Source organism: Pollachius pollachius (assembly GCF_949987615.1).
Source record: "Pollachius pollachius genome assembly, chromosome: 3".
In the NCBI taxonomy this organism is placed as follows: domain Eukaryota; kingdom Metazoa; phylum Chordata; class Actinopteri; order Gadiformes; family Gadidae; genus Pollachius; species Pollachius pollachius.
The window spans coordinates 37291519-37313791 of NC_136936.1; the positions used below are offsets into that span (position 1 = coordinate 37291519).

General features: G+C 44.7%; 3 protein-coding genes across 3 annotated transcripts; all 3 read right to left on the bottom strand.

The window, feature by feature from the left end:
* Window positions 1-8786: 8786 nt before the first annotated feature.
* LOC307073837 (uncharacterized protein) lies at window positions 8787-14883 on the bottom strand (the record flags this gene model as incomplete). The annotated part of the gene is made up of 2 exons (XM_079733797.1): window positions 8787-9732; window positions 13949-14883. The coding sequence occupies 2 exons, from the start codon at window positions 14881-14883 to the stop codon at window positions 8787-8789; spliced, it is 1881 nt and encodes a 626-aa protein (XP_079589923.1).
* Window positions 11790-12730, bottom strand: LOC307073446 (olfactory receptor 2K2-like; the record flags this gene model as incomplete). Its single annotated transcript, XM_079733292.1, is given in 3 exon segments — window positions 11790-12344; window positions 12348-12589; window positions 12592-12730. Coding segments are annotated over 3 exon segments (936 nt in total).
* A 6369-nt stretch (window positions 14884-21252) lies between the features above and the next one.
* LOC307073839 (olfactory receptor 2K2-like) lies at window positions 21253-22203 on the bottom strand (the record flags this gene model as incomplete). Its single annotated transcript, XM_079733799.1, has 1 exon — window positions 21253-22203. One exon carries the CDS (start codon window positions 22201-22203, stop codon window positions 21253-21255), a length of 951 nt encoding a protein of 316 aa, XP_079589925.1.
* Window positions 22204-22273: the final 70 nt, after the last annotated feature.

Genomic DNA, 22273 nt, shown 5'->3' on the forward strand with positions numbered 1-22273 from the left:
GACAGAACGAGAGTTACGCATGTAACTACGGTTCTACTGTGTGAATTCCGGATGACCGCCATAGGCAGATGTTTAGAACTGGATGCATCCCTCTCTCGAAGGTCAAGTGTATATACCAATGTAGTCACATTATGACCCTGGATGACGTAGGGTTATATAAGTCTGTCCCTTCAGAATCTTCTCACCCAGATTGACAGAGAACTCTGGTAGTCATCCGAATCATCAGTCATTCATAAAGCTGTAGCTACATGCGTAACTCTCGTTCTCTTTCATTCGTACTGACTGCCAGAGGCATGGCTTTAGTATTTGATGGCTATGGAACGAAGTCATGGAGAATCCTGCACCACCTCACTGAGAGCAGGCTGCTGGTCAGTATCGCTACCTCAGGGGCAGTGACACTGACCCTGTAGAACCTGGACGACTTTGCATTTCAGAAAAAATCCACTTTGGTTTTAGAACTTACACAAACTTGTAGAATAGAGATCACTCAAAAAAAATATGATTTGACAATCAAGTAATTTGGCAAGAAGGTTTCTGTTTTAAGTATGTTATATTTCTGTCCTGCATTCCATTCAGTGGACCACAAAAGTTTTAAGAAGTGGGTTTGTATTCCTGTACCCATAACTGGTTCTGTACATAGACGACATAGAGAACACATGCTGCTAACCCTAGTGTGGAGGACCTAGTCCAGGCCCGCCGCTCCCTATACGCAAAGTACGCAGAGTGCGTAGGGCAGCAAGTACCTGGGGGGGGCACCAAAAATTATGGTTTGTAAAAAAAATAAAAAAATAAAAATAATTATTACATTATTGAATTAAAAAAATATATAAATTAGTTATGAAGAGGCCCACCGTTGTTTTTTCTTAATTGTATAACCTATCACTCAATTTTGGCAATTATATGTTTTTACCTAATATATAAAAAGAGGCTCCCCTTCCCCCCCCCCCCCTTCCCGCTCGCGTAGGGCACCGAAACGGCCAGCAGCGGCCCTGACCTAGTATACGTTTACATGATGACGGTTTGAACAGAAGACGTAAAAGTGGCGTCGCGTCTTCACTTTTTATTCCGCGTTTAGAAGAGTGTTTTCGGGGGGAAATCTGCATGCATACGGTGACGCAAAAGTGTGTGGAATTCGATTGGGTATGCATGCCAGGCGGCTAGGTGGTGCTGTGATACTCTTTCACACAACACCGCCATGTCTGAGCGCATGCGTAGAATCTTCCTTCTTCTCTTATCCGCGCCGCGAAAACCAAAACATAATTACAGATCCTTCTCTGTTTAGTAATACAATCTGTACATATCCTGTACATTTCGTGGAAAGACTCCTGATAGTTTATTTGAGCTGCCAGAGCAGCTTGACGGTCCTACACATGGAAATAATCCAACATGTTTGTTTATTTCCCTTTACTGGCACATGTATGTGACGTAAACGCGTACGCGACGTGAGCAGATCTGAGCAGAGTTTTGCGTCTTGGCAGTGTAGACGGAAATGCTACGGCGGAGCATATTGAAGTTTTCCACTCTGGAGGGTGGTTTCAGATTTTTGTGTTTTTAAGCCCCAAAAACGCTGTCACCGTCAAAACGAAAGGGACTTCCAATAATATATTTCGTCTTTTTTACCCGCAAGAGTCCTCGTGTAAACGGGGCCCTAGATGCCAAAGTCCCTCGACAAGGTGAAAAGGGGAACAGTACTAAGGACAGTCTTCCCCAAAAGACAAGTGCTTGGAGAAGTCGTGGACAATCAGTATCATCCAGCTAGGGCTGGTAACATTCCCCAGAAATTAAATTCAAATATTGGTCTTAAAAAATGGTCAGAATATCGAATATATTCGAATATTATTATTAATTAATTAATTATTTTTTCCCCGCGGAGAATAGGACTTGTTATTGTAACAGTACCCCATTATATCATACAGTTTAACAATCCTATTATTAACAGTTCCACGGGAAGGGACTTGATAGCGTGGATTTATTTCGTGGATAAATTTCTGAAAACCTACGCCGTCAACTATACTGATTGGCCGCATGTCTTTGCAAATGAACTCCATTAACTTTTTAGTGATGGCCTCTTGTTTTGCAGCGGGAAGAGAAGTGGTCGGGCTGTAAAACGCTGTTAGCTTGGGTTGTTTGGGAAGCGGGCCGTCTGCTTCGTCTTCACCAACTTTGTTCCATTCGGTCGGGTGAACAACTATTAAATGCATCCTCAAATTTGTGGTAGTCGAGTGATATGCCAGTTCCGCATCGCATAACTTGCAAACAGCCTTGGATTTGTCGACAACTTTACCTCCAACTGACCAGAATCCAAAAAAGCGCCAAACAGTACTTCTTAAATTATCTGGCTTAACAATCACTTTGTCCGTGGTGGAGTTCTTGACTTCACCGGATTCCATTTCCCCGGTTTGTTTTTCGGGCTCGCTGGTTTGTGTTTCATACATTTTCATACATTTATCGGTGTCTACAGTGAGGTGGGGAGGTGGAGGTGGTGGAGCGCAGTCCATGTTACCTTGTTGTGACTCGTGACTGCAGCTACACGCAGGCCAGTAAGCGACGCACCATGGGACACAACGGAGGAGAATCAATGCGCGCGCTGCCCTGAGCAATAAAATATATATTTTGTAAATTATTCGAATATTCATTTTCACGTTCGAATATACATATTTTTCCCATATTCGAGGAATATCCGAAATTCGAATATTAATTTACCAGCCCTACATCCAGCATACCTGCTGCATGAGAAATGGGGAAACAGCGGCTGGCCATGAGGCCAGAGGAGGGTTGGCCAGCTACAAAAGGAAAATAACCTCTCTCCTCAAGGAAGAATTAGAAGAGAAGAGAGAAACTTAATTGGTGTGCTCTCTGTGTCTCACCCTGTCTCTATTGTTATCCACCCAGCCTTCAGTCTACCCCTGAAGGCCTCAGAGTAAACCTACCCTGGACCGGGAAGAATTTACGTTGAACTTTCCCCCACTCCCTTGCCCCCTCTCCCTTGCCCCCACCTTTTTGAATAAACCCCCTTTGTTACTTTTGCTCTCAACTAGTCTGTTGGTGTCTGTTTATGCACCAGAGAGATCCTGGCCCCATTTTTGAGTGGGGAATCCCAGACGTTGTCTCGAGATCTGACGGCAGTGGACACCGCTAATTATGTCACCCTCAAATCTGCCATCCTTGCCCACTATGGAAAAGCATCCCGGCTACGGCTCGAAAATTCCATGCAAGGAAATATGATCCCATCATGGACAGACTGGTGATGGATAATTGCATTTGAGCATTACCCCCAGATGATACAGTAAGCTGCCCAGATTGCCCACTATTTGGATGGGATTTTGGGAGCCCGGAAGGACAGAACCTGGAGTGCCACAGGTGGAGAAAGACTGCGCAGAAGCCTCTCCCACTCCGCCCCGGTATGCCTCAGGTCTTGGAGACGGGGACTTGGGTTCCGAGTCCCCTGTAGAGGAAGAACCACCTGATAGGAGTCATGAAAACACAGCAACGGCCAGTGACTTAGGCTCGAGCTCCAGTGAACTGTTCTCCCAATTCCCAGAGGCAGATGGGGTGGGTCGTCCCAGCAAAGGACGTTTCTCCACTGCCAAACCCAATGACCTCAACCTGGACCAGGCCTGGCGTAATGCAGCAGTAATGGAAGGGGAAATACAAGGATAGGTAAGTGAGGTCTCATATCCACATCTCTGTGTGAAAAATGCAATGCTGTATCGGGTTATCCAACAGGGAGAAGGGAATGTGTGGAGGAGCTACTGGTACAGAGGGCCTATGCCTCCAGAGTGTTATTCATGGAATACACCCAACTGGGGTCACACCTAGCAGCGGAAATACTGATGAGAGGGCCTTGGCTCGGTTCTTCTGAACAGGTGTGAAACGGGCGGTCCAAGACTACTGTGTTCACTGCCTGAAAACGGCCCCATAGACCGCCTACCGCAACCCTCTCATCTCAATCCCCATCATCGAGACTCCCTTCAGCAGGATAGCAGTGGATGTGGTGGAACCTCTCCCTAAATCCAGTCGGGTATATCGGTTCAAACTTTTCCTGATGGACTATGCAACCCACTAACCGGAAGCTATACCGCTTCGCTCAGCAACGGCCAAAGCTGTGGACAAAGAGTTATTCATGCTCTACAGTCGATGTGGATTGCAGAGGAAGTTCTGACGGACCAGGGAACCAGTTTTGATTAGAAGTTTATGGCTGAAATTTGCAATCTCGTCAAGTTGAAACATGTCCGAAATTCGTCCTGGTAGAATGATTCAACCAAACGTTGAAACACAATTTGAGAAAGCCGGTCGTTGTCTATGGGAAGAACTGGGACTAGCTTCTCCCCTATGTCATTTTCTCCATCAGGAAAGTTCCCCAGAGTTCCACAAGGTACTCCCCCATTGAGCTGCTCTATGGTCAGAGAACCAGGGGGTTTCTCGACATAGTGAAAGAGGCCTGGGAACCGTAGCCATCACCCCACAGGTCAATCATTGAGGGAAGAATTTACATTGGACTTTCACCTTAATTCTTTTGGGACTCTTTTTTTTTACATTTATTTGACATCCAGCTTCATTTTACCTTCAGGCAAAATGAGTCATCCAAACTTGCAAGGCTCCTACATTTCATAGATGCCATAAACAACTGGATGGTTGAAAGCTTCTTGCAGCTAAATCCAGATAAGCCTGAGATCTTAATCATAGTGCCAGACAGTGCTATCCCTCTGATTAAGCAGAGCATTGGGCCTTTGTCATCTGTGGTCTGGCCTAAGAAACCTTGGGGTGACTTTTGACAGATCCCAATCTTTTGGCACTTACATCAAATCAATTTCTAAATCATGCTTTTTCCACCTACGCAACATAAGTTAATTAAGGGTGGTAGTCTCTCAGTCAGAAATAGAGATGCTCATCCATGCCTTCATTTCCTCCCGTATTGACTATTACAATTCACTCTTCTCTTCACTTAACCAATCTGTCCTTCACTGCCTGTTATCCATTCAAAATGCTAGGCTACTAACTCAATATCACCCCTATACTCTGCTCCCTTCACTGGCTCCCTGCAACTTACAGGATCCAATTCAAAATTCTCACCATAACCTATAGGGCTCTACATGGTCAGATCCCTGCTTATCTTGCCAACATAATTCATCTACACACCCCATCCCGGTCTCTGAGGTCTATCCACCAAAATCTGCTTGCCATACCACGCCCCCATCTGAAGACATGTGGGGATAGAGCCTTTGCCGCTTTGGCACTGTTTAAAGGGTCAATTTAAGACTCACTTGTTCAGGCTAGCATTTGTTTTTCTCATTTTCCTACTATGCTTCTATCTTCTATGCACATTGTAAAGCACTTTGTGACCCTGTCTGTGAAAAGCGCTATATAAATACATGTTACTTACTTACTTACCTTGCCCTCACCTTTTTCAATCAACACATTTTTGTTACTTTTAGCTTACAACCTCTTTGTTTCTCTCTGTGTTTTCGCACCCAAAATCAACCTTGACGGATGCATCAATCCAAGAGGTGCACAGTAGTTGCAACCCTTTGACATTTAGCTTAGCGTTCCCAAAGTTTTGTGTATAATTTTCCAGGACATTTCCCATAACCTTTCTGTGCTCAGGGAGGTATTTGTTTCACTTCACCCTAACCCTGTCCATAGCAGAAAACCTTTTTTTTTTAATCAATAACTGTAAAACAACTTCAGTAAGGTGTCATAACCCTTGACGTACAAGCAGTCAAAGTTAACAATATCCCAGAGTCCAACCATTCAGCCGGTAAAATCGCCTATTCATCTCTAATAAAACAGATTTTAAAACAAATAAAAAATTTAATAATATGTGTGGATTCGAAAAATGTTGTATTGTATTATATTGATTTTCTGTTATCTGGTGAAAGCTTGAAAGGCTCATCATGGGTATACAGGTAGTGTACTTAAACGGCCGTACCATCATGGATACCCCTGATCTCGTCTGATCAGGCTTAACTTCTCGTCTGAAGCTAAGCCTGGTTTGTACTTGGATGGGAGACTGCCTGGGAATACCAGGTGCTCTAAGTGGTGTCGGGTGGTGGCCAATAGGTGACACTCTTCCCTCTGGCCTTAACATCAATCCTGATGCCCCACTGCAGTGACGGGGACACTGTGCTGTGGAAGGCGCCATCCTTCGGAGGAGACGTTATATTGAGGTCCTGACTCACTGAGGTCATAAAAGATCTCAGGGCACTTATCGCAAAGAGCAGGGGTTAACCCGGTGTCCTGGCCCAACCAGGCTCATTCAATCTGGCCCCCTAATCATCCACCTTTATAATTGTCTGACTCATTAATTCCCTCACTCTCCACCTCAAGCTGGTGTGTGGTGAGCGTTCTGGCGCAGATTTGCTGCCGTGCATCACGTGCATCAAGTGAGTGCTACACACTGGTGGTGGTTAATGAGGTCCCCCCTCCACTGTAAAGCGTCTTTGAGTGTCTAGAAAAGCGCTATATAAATTCAATCCATCATTATTATTACTTCATATGCCAACGCAGAAAAAACAAGTGCACACTTGACCTGACCTTGCCCCTGACTGCACACAGTGGGGCCTACAAACCCAGGGCACCTGATCCGAAACAGGACTCCCTGCAGGAACAAGTACTTCCGGATTGAAACACCCACCTGAGGGGTCATTCTTCCCCGACATCCCCATCACCCAGCACAAAGAGGGCGGTATGGCAAGAGTCTGTCCAGTGAGGGAAAGGCTCCACACCACTCCACCCTCCGACCCCTCGCCATGGTTGGTGTGGCAGTCCGGGCTGCATCAGGGGACTACATCTGAGCAGCCGACACAATGGCCAACCCTGCTAGGCCCTGGTAGACAGATGGTTGACCATCATTCTGGCATCCTCTCGGGGGCATGGTCACCAACCAACACCCCACTTCTGACACCAGTTTGGCAATCAGCCAGGGAAGAACCAGACACGAGCCCAAGGTTATTAAGGGACTACAATTGTTGTGCTTCACACAACGCACAACTACGGGAATTGCCTTTATTTCCACTCACAAAGAACAATTGAACATCAAACCATGTAACCATGTAACCCCTTGGAAAACAAAGTGCTTGGCCGCAGGCAGCGCTCCAGCCGAGCATTCAGAGCACTGGAGGGCGAGCTCTATGGTATGAGACAATAACAATCATAAACTAATGCTAGTTATAATCAGAAAGACATTTTGCAATTAATAAAGTCATAAAAGAACAGACATTTTTGCCATTATCAAGGCTAAGACGTTGATCAGCCTTGATCACAGGCTGATCAAAACCAACAGAGAGTTGGAAAAGGTGTCATTTTTGGGAATAATTACAACCTGTACAAATATTGAAAAAGTAAAGCAAATTGTTTATTGAAATATCCTACATGTAATCCCTTTTAGCATTAGAGAGTTGGTTGAAACTGTTGAAATCAATGAATATATATATTTTGTACAAATTTTTTACGAATTTTCCAAATGTTTTTTATTAAAAAATGCTACATGTGGGACAGAATTTGTCAGCGCGAGCTTATGTCAACTTTGTTTGTGAAACTTTAATCAGGATAATATCGTAGCGACTGTGGGTGTGTTTGCTGTGTTCAGGGTGTCGCAAGGGATCCTGGGGGGGGGGGGTTTGGACATCGCAAGCTGGACTTCTGGCGCTGCCTAGGTCCTTTGCGGCAGAGACATTGTGTGGGAGTTGTTTGGCTCTATAGGTGGATTAGCGTTACTGTGTTACTGAGTTATTATTCCGGGAAATCCAGGTGTATTAGCAGCAAAAGTGGACCGTACAGTGCAAGGGTCTGTGCATGATTTTTGAGAGAGACATGCATTTCTGAAAGTACCCCGCCTACAGTTACCAAACGAGCGAGTCAGTTTTGGCGCCCCCTCCTACATAAGAAGGGGGCACAATTGATTATTTCCTCCCACTTCCCCACTCCCCTCCAATAAGAGTATAGCTAAGATTTTGTGGACCAGCGGACGAGCAGCTCCGGCGGGGGGAACTCGGCGGCAGCTCAGCTCCGGGAGTACAATAGCTTTCTCTGCCGGACTGCCGCCGAGCTCCCCCCGCCGGAGCTGCTGGACTACCTATTTACTTGTTGTGAAAACGCCATAATATGTCTCCTTTAATAACCAAGGCCAAACCCGACAGAAAATATGTATCTCATTGGAAGAGTCAGTAGGCCATAGAAGTCAAGCACGAACACTTTAGCCTATGTATTTCGGATGTCTTTTAAAGCAATAAAATGTATTTGATTTTGGTGTATTCAATTCAATTCAAGATTCAAGATTCAAGAAACTTTAATTATCCCCAGGGGGCAATTAAAGGTAAGGCACGTAGAGCAGACATAACAACAATGACAAACACGACTAAAAATAGATAAATAAATAAATAAATAAGTTATGGACAATATAAAAAAAAAACATATCTGCCAAGAATGTACATAAAATAAACTAAACATAAATGGTTAAATGGTAATTGGTATGGTTGATAGATAGTATTTTTTTCTGTTTCCGTTTGTGTGTCTGTCCGTCCCAAACATGTTGTACTGATTGCAACCTAGAGAGACATTGAGGCATGGAATAAATAACCAGGGAGAAGGTTTACCTTGCAACAAGCAAAATGCAAGCAAAGGAAATGTATGATGTGATATGTTCCTGCATTATTGTTGTATCCCCTCATAATTTTGTAGCCAATGATACTACACTTTACATTACGGTGTAAAATACAAGAAGATATAGACCAATCTAAATGTATTTCTACGATTATTATTGTCAACACATGAACCCTCAATTATGACTACTTCCTATAAACATGTAAATAAAACAGAATCTTGTTGCGTACTTTGGTGAGTTTGAATCCATATATGAGGGGGTTCATGATCGGGGATATAATCATGAACACTATGGAAATTAAGTTCTTCAGCGATTGAGCAATGTTTTTGGAGCCAAAATGCATGTACATGATATCAAAGAAGACTGTTGACATGAAGGTGAGCATGCAGGTGAGATGGGGCACACAGGTCTGCATGAACTTTTTCCTGTTCTCCATGGAGCCCTGACACGTCCTCACCAGGTATATGTAGGACCAGATGATCAGCAGCCCGTGGAAAATGTACACCAGTAGCGTGATATACACCACAATGCTGCTCGGTGTGGTGTTGTTCGCTGGGCACGCCAGCAACACAATGACCCAGTTCACACAGTACAGCCGCTGGATCTGGGCACTGCAGAGTGTGAGCCTGGAGGTAAGGGTGATGAGGACGGCGTGAAAGCTGAAAGGGATCAACCAGGAGAAACAGACCAGGAGGGACAACCTGAGCTTGTTCATAAAACGGTAGTAGTGCAGGGGTCTACAGATGGCAAGATATCTATCGTAGGCCATGACGGAGAGAATGGACAGGTCGCTGCATGCAAACGAAAACATCACAAAGGCCTGCATGAGACACCCGTTGTAGGAGATGATGTGAGACGAAGACAGCAGGTCCAGGAGGAATTTGGGGTAGAAGCCTGTGGTGCCGTAAAGCCCGTTGATGCAGAGGCAACACAACAGAAAATACATGGGCTCATGCAGGCTTTTGTCCAGGACAATGGTGAGAATCAGAGCGCAGTTGATGGTTAGTATCAAGCAATAATAAAGCAAGGTGGAGGAAAAGAGAACCACTCTGTAGTTTGTGATCTCATTCAACCCAGAAAGACTAAACACTGTTATCAGAGAGATATTATCCATCATCATTTTCATATGCCTACAACATATTAATTGATTCAACTGTATCACTCTTTGTTGGACTCAAACATTTCTCATTAGGGTTATAGTGGTTAGAGAGGGAGGGATACTCCTGTATTCCTTATCCCTAAAGGGTCCGTCCTCTTTTGTGTTTTAAAATATAGTCAGGAGACAGTCAAGGCAACCAATGAGCATGCAAGCTTAAATTAGCCAATCATGTTAGTCAGCACAGGAACAACGTTTTTCATTGGACGGTACATTAGAGTGAATCATATTATGCTTGACAATGATTATAATGTATTTTAAATACTCAAATAAAAGTAGCAAATCTAGACCTAAAGTGTTTCATAGGCCCCGTTTACACGAGGACGCTTGCGGGTAAAAACGACAAAATATTTTATCGGAAGTGCCTTTCGTTTAGACGGTGACTGCGTTTTTGGTGCTTAAAAACGCAAAAATCTGAAATCACCCTCCAGAGTGGAAAACTTGAATACGCTCCGCCGTAGCATTTCCATCTACACTGCCAAGACACAAAACTCTGCTCAGATCTGCTCACGTCACGTACGCGTTTACGTCGCATACATACAGCTGTTGCCCGGCTCTCAAACAACAACTGGGGCGAGGGGACAGTCAAAGAGGTGCAAACCCTTATCAACCACACACACAATTGCCGAGACAAACAAGAACCAGGAGGGCGCTATTAGTGCAAATAGTGCGATAGCACGAACTGTTCAGGAGTCCTTGCGGAAATCCGGAACACGGTCCATCAAAGCCGTGATCGTCACAATATTTTACGGTTATTGGTAGGATGCACCTGCCTCTGTAATCAACGCTTCTCAAATAAGAAATGTAGGGAGGGAGCAGCATTTTTGGTTGCTTATTTTGTAAATCTTGCTCTCTTCTGCTTTATTCTATTCTCTCTCTTTACGGCTCGCAAAGCTCACCTACATCAGTACTAGAGCTTGGGCATTCAGAGCACTGTATGGCGAGCTCTGTGATATAAGACAATGACAATCCTAAACAATGTTAGTTATAATTAGAAATAGATTTTGCAATTGAAAAGTTATCAAAAAGCAGACATTCTTGCCATTATCAACGCTTAGATGTCCCTTCATTCCTTTTTCTCAGTAAAACCGGCCCATTTACAATATAATGGAACTCAAACCACAGGCTGATCAACACCATCAGTGAGTTGGAATTTGTGTCATTTTTTGGAAGAATTACAACATGTTCAAATATTGAAAATGTAAGGCAATTTATGCATTAAAATATCCTACACGCAGTCCGTTTTAGCATTGAAAAGGTGGTTGAAACTGGTGAAATCAGGGAAAATAAAAATGTAATTCATCAATTTTCTCAACGTTTTTTAATTAAAACTGGTACATGTGGTACAGAATCGTGAAAAAAACGTATGCCAAGGTTGTTTGTCAAACCTTACTTAGGAGTATTCTTTTTTAATCAAACGTTTTTATTTTACCATCCTGCATTTGATAAATCGATGGATAACACTTTAATAATCCCCAAAGGGAAATTCAGCAGCAAAAGTGGACCGAAGAGTGCAAATGAAGACTAACAAGTAGAGTATTCCTACTTTATATGAATTTATCATTCTGTGAAAACAAAAGCCACTATAGACATGAAATATTTATCTCAATAGATAAGTCACTATGCCATACGAGTCCAGCAAAAACACTTAAGCTAATGTATTTCGGATGTCTTTCATTTAAAAATGAGTATTGGATTTTGGTGCATGGTTGATATATTCTGTATTTTTCTTTTTGGAAGATTAGCCGTTGGATTGCCTGTTTGTGTGTCTGTCTGTCCCAAACCTACTGTTGGCAATCAGACATTAAGACAGGGAATAAATAACCAGGGAGATGGTTTACCTTGTAAGAGGTAAAATACATCAAAATAAATGTGTGATTTTATATATTTAAGCATTATTGTGGTTTCCCCTTATTATATGTAGTATATTATGCTACTCTTTACATTATGGTGTAAAATACAAGGAGAAATAGACCAATCTAAATGTATTGCTACAATGATTATTGTCAACACATGAACCCTCTGTTGTGACTATTTCCCATAAACATTTAAATAATACAGAATCTTGTTGCGTACTTTGGTCAATTTGAATCCATATATGAGAAGGTTCATGATCGGGGATATAATCAGGAACTCTATAGCGATGAAGTTCTTCAGCGACGGTGAGATGTTTTTGGAGCCGAAGCGCATGTACATGATATCAAAGACGACAGTGGACATGAAGGTGAGCATGCAGGTGAGATGGGGCACACAGCTCTGCATGAACTTCTTCCTGTTCTCCATGGAGCCCCGACACATCCTCACCAGGTAAAGGTAGGACCAGATGATCACCAGCCCGTGTAAGAAGTACACCAGTATGGTGAGGTACGCCACGATGCTGTGCACTGTGGTGTTGTTCGACGGGCACGCCAGCAACACGATGACCCAGTTCACGCAGTACAGCCGCTGGACCTTGTCACTGCACAGCGTGAGCCTGGACGTAAGGGTGATGTTGATGGCATAAATGCTGAAAGGGGTCAACCAGGAGAAGCAGACTAGCTGGGACAACCTGTGCTTGTTCATGACACTGTGGTAGCGCAGGGGTCGTCAGATGGCCAGGTATCTGTCGTAGGCCATGACGGAGAGAATGGACAGGTCACTGCATGCAAACGAAAACATCACAAAGGCCTGCACGAGACACCCGTTGTAGGAGATGATGTGAGACGAAGACAGCAGGTCCAGGAGGAATTTGGGGTAGAAGCCTGTGGTGCCGTAAATCCCGTTAATGCAGAGGGAACACAACAGAATGTACATGGGCTCATGCAGGCTTTTGTCCAGGACAATGGTGAGATCAGAGCGCAGTTGATGGTTACTATCAAGCAATAATAAAGCAAGGTGGAGGAAAAGAGAACCACTCTGTAGTTTGTGATCTCATTCAACCCAGAAAGACTAAACACTGTTATCAGAGAGATATTATCCATCATCATTTTCATATGCCTACAACATAATCAGTCCATGAGGCGACAAATCCTTCCGGATCAAAGCCCCCACCTGAGGGGTCAGTCCTCCCCAACATCCCCATCACCCAGCACTATAGTCCCTCAAGTTTGCTGGCACTGACAGACAGGGCCGCCCGGCCCCCCCAGGAAGGGAAATAGCAGGGGAGCCAACCGCTGCAGCACGTGTGGTGCTGCTGCCGCCTGCCCACCAACAACTGGGGCGAGCGGGTGGTACGGCAAGAGTCTATGCCAAAACGTGCAAAAACGGCAAGTTTAAAATATAATGGAAATAAAACAACACGTTGATCAATACCAGAGATTTTGGCAAGGTGTCATTTCTGGAAGAATTAGAACCTGTTCAAATATTGGAAATGTAAAGCAGTTTATGCATTTAAATGACCTACATGTAGTCCCTTTTAGCATTAGAAAGGTGGTTGAATCTGTGAAATCAATGCATAAAATATTTTTTAAACCATGTTTAAAAAAAATTAAACCAATATTTTTTTCAACCAACCATTTAAACCACCAGATTTTCCAATTTCTTTTATTTAAAATTGCTACATGTGGGGACAGCATCTTGAGAAGCTGAAGTCAAGTTTGTTTTTAACCTTAAATCAGGATTATACATTTTCTAATCCAATGTTCTTATTTTACCGCCTTGCATTTAATAAATACATAGATACCAGTTTATTAATCCCCTAAGGGAAATGCAGGTTTACTAGCAGCAAATGTGGACAGAACAGTGCAAAGGAAGAAAAGTATTTATACTTAACGTGAAGATAACATTCTGTAATATTAAGTGAAAAACAAAGCCAATATAGACAGCCACAATCGACTGAGCGATACATTTGACAAGTCACAAGAGGTCTTTTAATAAATAAAATAATTAGATTTTGGTGTATGGTTGTTATATTGTATTTGTTTCTGTTTCTGTTTGTGTGTCTGTCCCAAACATGTACTCTTTATAATCTAGAGAGACATTGAGACAGGGAATAAATAACCAGGTAAAAGGTTTACCCTGCAACAAGCAAGAGGCAAGCAAAGGAAATGTGTGATGTGATATGTTCAAGCATTACTGTGGTATCACCTCACCTCTTTGTAATAAACGATACTACACTTTACATATAGTGTAAATAAACAGATATAGACCAATCTAAATTTATTTCTACGATGATTATTGTCAACACATGAACCCTCAGTTATGAGTATTTCCTATAAACATTTAAATAAAAAATTATCTTGTTGCGTACTTTGGTCAGTTTGAATCCATATATGACGGGGTTCATGATCGGGGATATAATCAGGAACACTATGGCAATGAAGTTCTTCAGCGACTGAGCGATGTTTTTGGAGCCAAAGTGCATGTACATGATATCAAAGACGACGGTGGACAAGAAGATGAGCATGCAGGTGAGATGGGGCACACAGGTCTGCATGAACTTCTTCCTGTTCTCCATGGATCCCCGACACGTCCTCACCAGGTACATGTAGGACCAGACGATCAGCAGCCCGTGGAAAACATACACCAGTATGGTGAGGTACACCACAATGCTGTTTGGTGTGGTGTTGTTTGACGGGCACGCCAGCAACACGATGACCCAATTCACGCAGTACAGCCGCTGGATCTTGTCACTGCACAGCGTGAGCCGGGAGGTAAGAATAATGCAGACGGCCATAAAGCTGAAAGGGATCAACCAGGAGAAGAAGACCAGCAGGGACAGCCTGTGCTTGTTCATATAACGGTGGTAGCGCAGGGGTCTACAGATGGCCAGGTATCTATCGTAGGACATGACGGAGAGAATGGACAGGTCGCTGCATGCAAACGAAAACATCACAAAGGCCTGCACGAGACACCCGTTGTAGGAGATGATGTGAGACGAAGACAGCAGGTCCAGGAGGAATTTGGGGTAGAAGCCTGTGGTGCCGTAAATCCCGTTGATGCAGAGGCAACACAACAAAATGTACATGGGCTCATGTAGGTTTTTGTCCAGGAAAATGGTGAGAATCAGAGCGCAGTTGATGGTTAGTATTAAGCAATAACAAAGCAAGGTGGAGGTAAAGAGAACCACTCTGTAGTTTGTGACCTCATTCAACCCAGAAAGACTTAACACTGTTATCAGTGAGACATTATCCATAATCATGTTCATATACTTACAGCATATTCACAATGAAACTATACCACTCTTTGCTGGAGTCACACAATGCTTATTAGGGTTACAGTTGTAAGAGAGGGAGGGATTCTCCTATACTCCTCATCCCTAAAGGGTCCTCTTTAGAGTGTTAAAATATAGTCAGGAGACAGTTAAGGCAACCAATGAGCATGCAAGCTCAAATTGACTAATCATGTTAGTCAGCACAGGAACTACCTTCTTCAGTGAATACTACATTAGAACGTATCATATTATGCTTGCCAATGATAATGTATTGTGATAATCTGAGGCATTAACATAAGACAAAGACTTTATAATTAAGATGTTAGGTGTTAATTAATTCATTCAAACCGTAAAAAAACTTTCTTTTCAACATGTTCTACACTGGAAACCACACAGGGCGTCAGCCCTGGAGCTGCAGAGGAAGATGTTGTTCGCCTCGGTGGCACTGTGTGCTCAGTAGGGTAGTAAATATATTGATGCAGTTGGATATTTCGGCAATCAATCGATGAATCGATCTACATTGATGGATCGTTATGGATCTATGATGGATCGACCCCTAGTGCTCAGGTACTACAACAGGGGAGTGCATGACCCAGTCCAACGACTGCTGAGCTTTAGGAGACCCCCTTCTTCCTTTCGGGAGCGTATTTCCACACTTGGGCCCCCGTTACATAGTCCTCTTCCTTGCAGCGGAAGCAGAGTCATAAGCCTGCTCTTGGCGAACTCCGGTGTCTTTGAGGGCCACTCTGGTAAATGCGTGAGTCTCTCTAAGCCACTGTCGTAGCTGTGAGAAATAGTCCAGGCCAGGCTCAATGCCCAGTCCTGGTTCTGGAGGAGGCCCGAACATCAGGTCTACTGGGGTCCGCAACTTCCGTTCGAAGATTAGAGCGGCCGGGGTGCAGTGTGTGACTCTTGAACTGCGGTTCTGTATGACCTTTGGATCAGGGGAAAAATTAAGGTCCCAGTCTCTTTGTAGCCGGTTGGAGAGGATAGCAAGCTGGTGGGCCATCATGGCCATGATTAAACCATTCCACAAGACCAACGTTCTGTGGATGCAATGAGGTGGTCCGAGTCTTCACCCCCAGTCGAAGTCCTGGAATACCTGGGCCTCAAAGTTACGCCCCTGGTCCACATGGAGTTCCTCTGTTGCACCGAATTGACATAACAGTTCCTGCACTAGTTGCCGTGATGACGAGGTCTGATCTGGCACCGCAAATGGCCATTTCGGGAAATCCTCCATAGCCATGAGTTCATAGCGGTTGCCATTGTCAGTGAGAGGAAAAGGAACATAGATGTCGACTCCCATGCGATCCATAGGGACCCCCACCTGGTAATACTGTAAGGGGGCACATTATCATTGTGTGGGCACCTTCAGCTGTGCAGCTGTCACACTAGTGGACCAACAGCTCAACATCCTGGTGGCAGTTTGGCAAGTAGTAGCTGCCACGGAGTCGCCATGATGGTCTTTGAGTTCCCAAAGTGGCCCAACGTTACTGAGCCATGAACCAGCTGGAGAACCATGGAGCCAAGGTTAAGGTGGCCTCCCCAAGGTGCTTGCCAGATGCGGTACAGCAGACCATCGATCAGGGAGAGGTTTGCCCACTATGAGTAAAAGGCCTTGCTATCATTGCCCAACATTGAAACACTGGTCGCTGGCCTGCTGACACCCAATCCCGCAACCGGTTGAGTACACGTCAGCCTCTTGTTCCCGCTGTGGGCCTCCTGAGGTTCGATGGCTCACACCTCCCCTGGATCAACATTGTTGGCAATAGAGGTAAGGGTGGAAATGGCAGTAGTAGGTAGTAGTAGGACACCTCTACCTGTTTCCCCTCTTGGTACAACACAGCACCGAGGCCCACATCACTAGCGTCGGTATTCATGATGAATGGTCGACTTGGGTCTGGGTAAGCCAAGACGAGGGCCCTGGTGAGTGCCGTTTGCAGCAAGTCAAAGGCAGTGTTGTATTGCTTATCCCATAAGAAGGCCTGCACCTTGTGTGTCCGGTGATGTAAAGTGCTAGCAATGGTGGCAAGAAAAAAGTCTTTGAAGGAAATGGCGATAAGATACCAGGCCCAAGATGTTTCTCACCTCTACGATGTTATGAGAAAGTGGTCGCCCACTCAACTTGGCCACCTTGGCCAGGTCGGTGCCCACCCCCTCACCACTGATGACATTGCCCCAGAACGCTGTTTCTCATCGAAGCCAGTGGCACTTTCCCAGGTGGAGGCGAAGGTAAGCTTGGTGAATGGCTCCGAACACCTCGTTTAAGCTTACCAGGGCCCCCTTAAAGTCTGCAGCAGGGGCAAGGAGACCTTCAAGTTCAATGATGCAGCGATTCCGAGGGACATTGATGAGAGTATGACCTTGAATTGCAACAGCCCTTGATGGAGGAGGCTGTTTTGGGTCGAGCATCTGTGGTGAGTGCTACCTGCCAGTACCCACTGGAGAGGTGTAGGGAGCTGAACCAAATGGAACCGGTAATGTGTTCCAGGGCATCGCCGATCCGAGGGATTGGGTGAGAATCCTTCTGGGATACAGTGTTCAACAAGCAATAGTTGACACAGAAACGCCAGCTACTGTCCTTCTAGACAGTAGCTGGTGCCCCGGACCAGAACCACCGGTGCGTCCCAAGGACTACTTGAGGGCTCAATGATTCCTGCCTCTGTCATCTCCAGGATCTTCTTCTCAGCAGCGGCTCGCTTGGTCAAGGGTAGTCGACTTGGGTGGAGACGGACAGGGTGTGCATCACCGGTGTCAATCTGATGTTGAACCAGGGTGGTCTTTGTGCAGTTCTGGTCTCATGCTGCAATGATGTCCAGTGACTGGTTCAGCAGCTCCTCCAATGGCCGTTTCTTAGTGGATAAGAGGCCTTCACTGCTCCGCTGAAGGAGCTCTTGCACTACCTGGTGGATCATGGCTGAAGAGCTCTGAGTCGGATTGAGTAAAGGGATGGTCAACTAAGCTGGTGGGATGGTCACTGACAGCTGAGGCGTTGGCGTCACTGCTGAGAATTAAGTTGTGGCTGGACAGGCACATTCCCAAATGGAAGCTGGTGCGGGTAGCCTTTCCACCACTGCGACGGTGGTGTTCTACCACCCTGGATCCCAGGCAGAGTGTGGTACGTTCACTGTAGCCTTAAACTGAGGGAGCAGGTCAAGGCCAACTATACAAGTGTCCGATATGCCAGCCAGCCAGAAGTCTTGGCGTAGCTTTGTGCCCCACTGTGACCCACAAGGTCACGCTCCCCTTCATCTGGCCCAACTCTCCAGTGACTGTCCTGAATTTGGCAGTGGTAAGTGACCAACCTGGTGTTGGGGAGCCCTCTGTGTCGACCATCGCACCAGGCCACACCAAGGAGATGGTGGACCATGTGTCCACCAGAGCCAGGGCCATGGCTCTAAATCCACCCTGTCAAAATGTCCCAATTTCCTCCTCACCATCGACAATTCCATAGACCCTCCTTCCCCTCAGGTCAAGAGTCTGGGTGACATCCTCGATTGCACACTTTCTTTTGAAAAACACATTAACAATCTCACTCGGTCTGCTTACTTTCACCTATGCCCTATCCACCGTCTTCTTCCATCACTCACACCCAACAGCACTGCAACTCTGCTCTCTACTCCCTCTGCCTGCTTATCCACGATGGGGCTCACCGGAAACAGCAGAAACAGCAGCGGTCAGCCCCAAACACACGTAGATCGGGGGATGGTGGATGCTGGGGCGAAGTTGCGGCCTGGATGACCACCTCTCTGTCTTCCTCCCCCTCGTAGTAGTCCAGAGGCTCTGGACGTCTGCAGGTGGGGTCGGGTGGAGGGTTCCACCTCCGCCTGTTCCACCTCGTCAAGACCCGCACCGAGGGTCAGGGCCTGGTGAGGCGGATGTGCTGCCGCAGACGCTCTGGCGCAAGTTGCTGTAGGAAGGCAGGTTACCTAACAGCAGCTGGGGATGCCAACGCCGGGTTTAGAGCTGTAAGTCTGCAGCGAAAACCCCCACCTCCCTCCTGGCTGTCTAGTTGCTCCCTGCTGTGGTCGGTGAAAGCCCGCTTCCCGAATCCCCTCTCTAGCGCCCTGTTTAGTGCCTGGAGGTCCCGCTGCTCTGCTGGGGCCAGGTGGAGGAGTACACGTCCCGCTGTCCCCGCCTAGGGCAGGGCAAGGTGGATGACTTACTCCTCCATGCTCCAGCCGCAATGTAGGGCAGCGAGAAGAACTGTGCGAGGTAGGGCTCTAGTGGGGTCACCCCAGAAAACTTTGGAAGTTGTGCGGGCGTCCAATAGGTGGCTGCCAACGGCCACTGGGAAGTTCTCAACCCTGTCGCAATAGGCTCATCAGAGCGCCCCGCACCATCTCACTCCTCCGTGGGTTCATCCTTTGGATGCCTCATGGGAATCCCCCAACCTGGAATCGCCTTCTGCATTATCAATGTTTAATCCCACTTCTGACATCAATTTAGCAATAACGATGTGTCAGGTTTTCAACGGTTAATCACATCTCTCGCGCCCCTTACGCCGCTTGGCTGTGAGAACTGCCTTAAATTGAAAGCACACTGAACACAATATACCACACTCATTAACCCACCAGCCTAAACATCTCTTTGGCGTTGTCGGTTTTCCCGCAACTCCACTGCCTCCTAGGCATAGACCAACCATTGAACCCTACCTAATGTCACTGCCACAAAGGACCCAGTAGGGCACTCGATGGTCCAACTAATAATAGTCCAAACCCCTCCCAGGATCCTTTGCGGCAGCAGCTTTATTGATTTTTTATTTTGAATGTATTGCATGTAGCTGTTCAGCAATGTGTCAATACAATTGCTGAATTGTGAAAGAATCTCTAATCAAGTTCTCTTAGATACTTGTTGCTACTGTTAGCACTTGGTTTTGATATTTTTGAATTTGATTTTATATTTATACTTACCAATTTATATGGTAATTTTCTAATTTTGATGTGAAACTATTTGAAAAGGAAGTATATTATTATAATAATGATAATTGTTTATCCTAACTCTCAACGTTTGAAAAACTATTTTTTAATATCTCTGCCTCCTGCTGGCTTCCTCTAACCGAACATTCCAGCATTGCGTTTTAACATAATAATTGTATTCTCTGATTTAAACAAGTTAAAGGTACTATGTCTAAGGACCACAAATGAAGTCTAATTTCTGGCCTCTTTCGGGGGTAAGTGAACTGCAGCCTGCTCGGGATTGTACGATAAGGGAGGGGCAGCTCTGTGGTATGAGACAATAACAATCATAAACAAATGTCAGAAATAAAAAAATTGCATTTATCAACACTAAGACCTTCCCTTTTCCAAGAAATACCGGCCCATTTCAAATATAATAGAAATCAAACCGATCAGGACCAACAGAGAGAGTGGGGGAAGGTGTCATTTTTGTGCAAAATTAAAAAATTGTTCAAATATTGGCGATGAAAAGAAATGTATGCATTTGATCAATAATACACATAGTCCTTTTTAGCATTATTAAGCTGGTTGAAAACTGTTTAAGTCACTAAACATAAAATAAATTTAACAATGCACAAATTTTCCCATCATTTTTATATAGTTTTGCTACATGTGGGACAGAATCATGACAAGTCTGAAGCCAAGTTCTTAAACCTTGTTATTATATATACCATTATATATTTCTTAATCAATTTTTTTAAATTTATCTATGAGTAGATAAGGCTTTATTAATACACAAAGTGAAATCCAGATGTTGTAACAGCAAAAGTGGACTTAACAATGCAAATAAAGACAAACATGCAAAGTATTTCTTTCTGCTCAACATTAAGTAAACATTCTGTGATCTTAAATGCAAAACCAGAGCCAAAACTTAATATGTATCAAATTGGACCATCATCGTCATTAGGCCATAAGAGTCCAGCACAATTACTTGCCTATGTATTTCGGTCTTTTAATAAAATAAAATGTATTTTCTTTTAGCGTATGGTTGTTATATTGTCCTTTTTCTTATTAGAAGATATGCCAGATGAGTCTAGCACCAACAATAGCCAATATACAATGTTTTTATGTTTTAATTAAAACACAGTGTATTCACTTGTATTCTATGGTTGTTATATTAATATATTTGTGATTGGAAGATTAGCCATTGGACTGCCTGTTTGTTTGTCTGTCTTTCCCAAACATTGTTGTACTGCAACCTAGATTAACATTGAGACAGGGAATAAATAACCAGAGAGAGGTTTACCTTGCAACAAGTAAAATGCAAGCAAAGGAAATGTGTGATGGGATGTATTCTTGTGGTATCACCTCTAAACAGTTTAGTATACAAAAACTGCAGTTTAAATAATGGTGTAAAATTCAAGAAGATATAGACAAAAAATATAATTGTCAACACATGAAAGCTCTATTGTGAATACTTCCTATTAATATTTAAATAAAACAGAATCTTGTTGCGTACTTTGGTCAGTTTGAATCCATATATGAGGGGGTTCATGATCGGGGGTATGATCAGAAACTCTATGGCGATGAAGTTCTGGAGCGACATAGCAATGTTTTTGGAGCCAAAGCGCATGTACATGACATCAAAGACAATGGTGGACAGGAAGGTGAGCAGGCAGGTAAGATGGGGCACACAGGTCTGCATGAACTTCTTCTTGTTCTCCATGGAGCCCCGACACGTCCTCACCAGGTACATGTAGGACATGACAATCAGCAGCCCGTGGAAAACGTACACCAGTATGGTGAGGTACGCCACGATGCTGTGCACTGTGGTGTTGTTTGACGGGCACGCCAGCAACACGATGACCCAGTTCACGCAGTACAGCCGCTGGATCTTGTCGCTGCACAGCGTGAGCCTGGACGTAAGGGTGATGTTGATGGCTAGAATGCTGAAGGGGGTCAACCAGGAGAAGCAGACTAGCTGGGACAACCTGTGCTTGTTCATGACACTGTGGTAGCGCAGGGGTCTACAGATGGCCAGGTATCTATCGTATGCCATGAAGGAGAGAATGGACAGGTCGCTGCAGGCAAACGAAAACATCACAAAGGCCTGCATGAGACACCCGTTGTAGGAGATGATGTGAGACGAAGACAGCAGGTCCAGGAGGAATTTGGGGTAGAAGCCTGTGGTGCCGTAAATCCCATTAATGCAGAGGGAACACAACAGAATATACATGGGCTCATGCAGGCTTTTGTCCAGGACAATGGTGAGAATCAGAGAGCAGTTGATGGTTAGTATCAAGCAATAATAAAGCAAGGTGGAGGTAAAGAGAACCACTCTATAGTTTGTGATCTCATTCAACCCAGAAAGACTAAACACTGTTATCATCGAGATATTATCCATCATCATTTTCATATGCCTACAACATATTCATCAAATCAACTGTATCACCCTTTGTTGGACTCACACAATTCTCGTTAGGGTT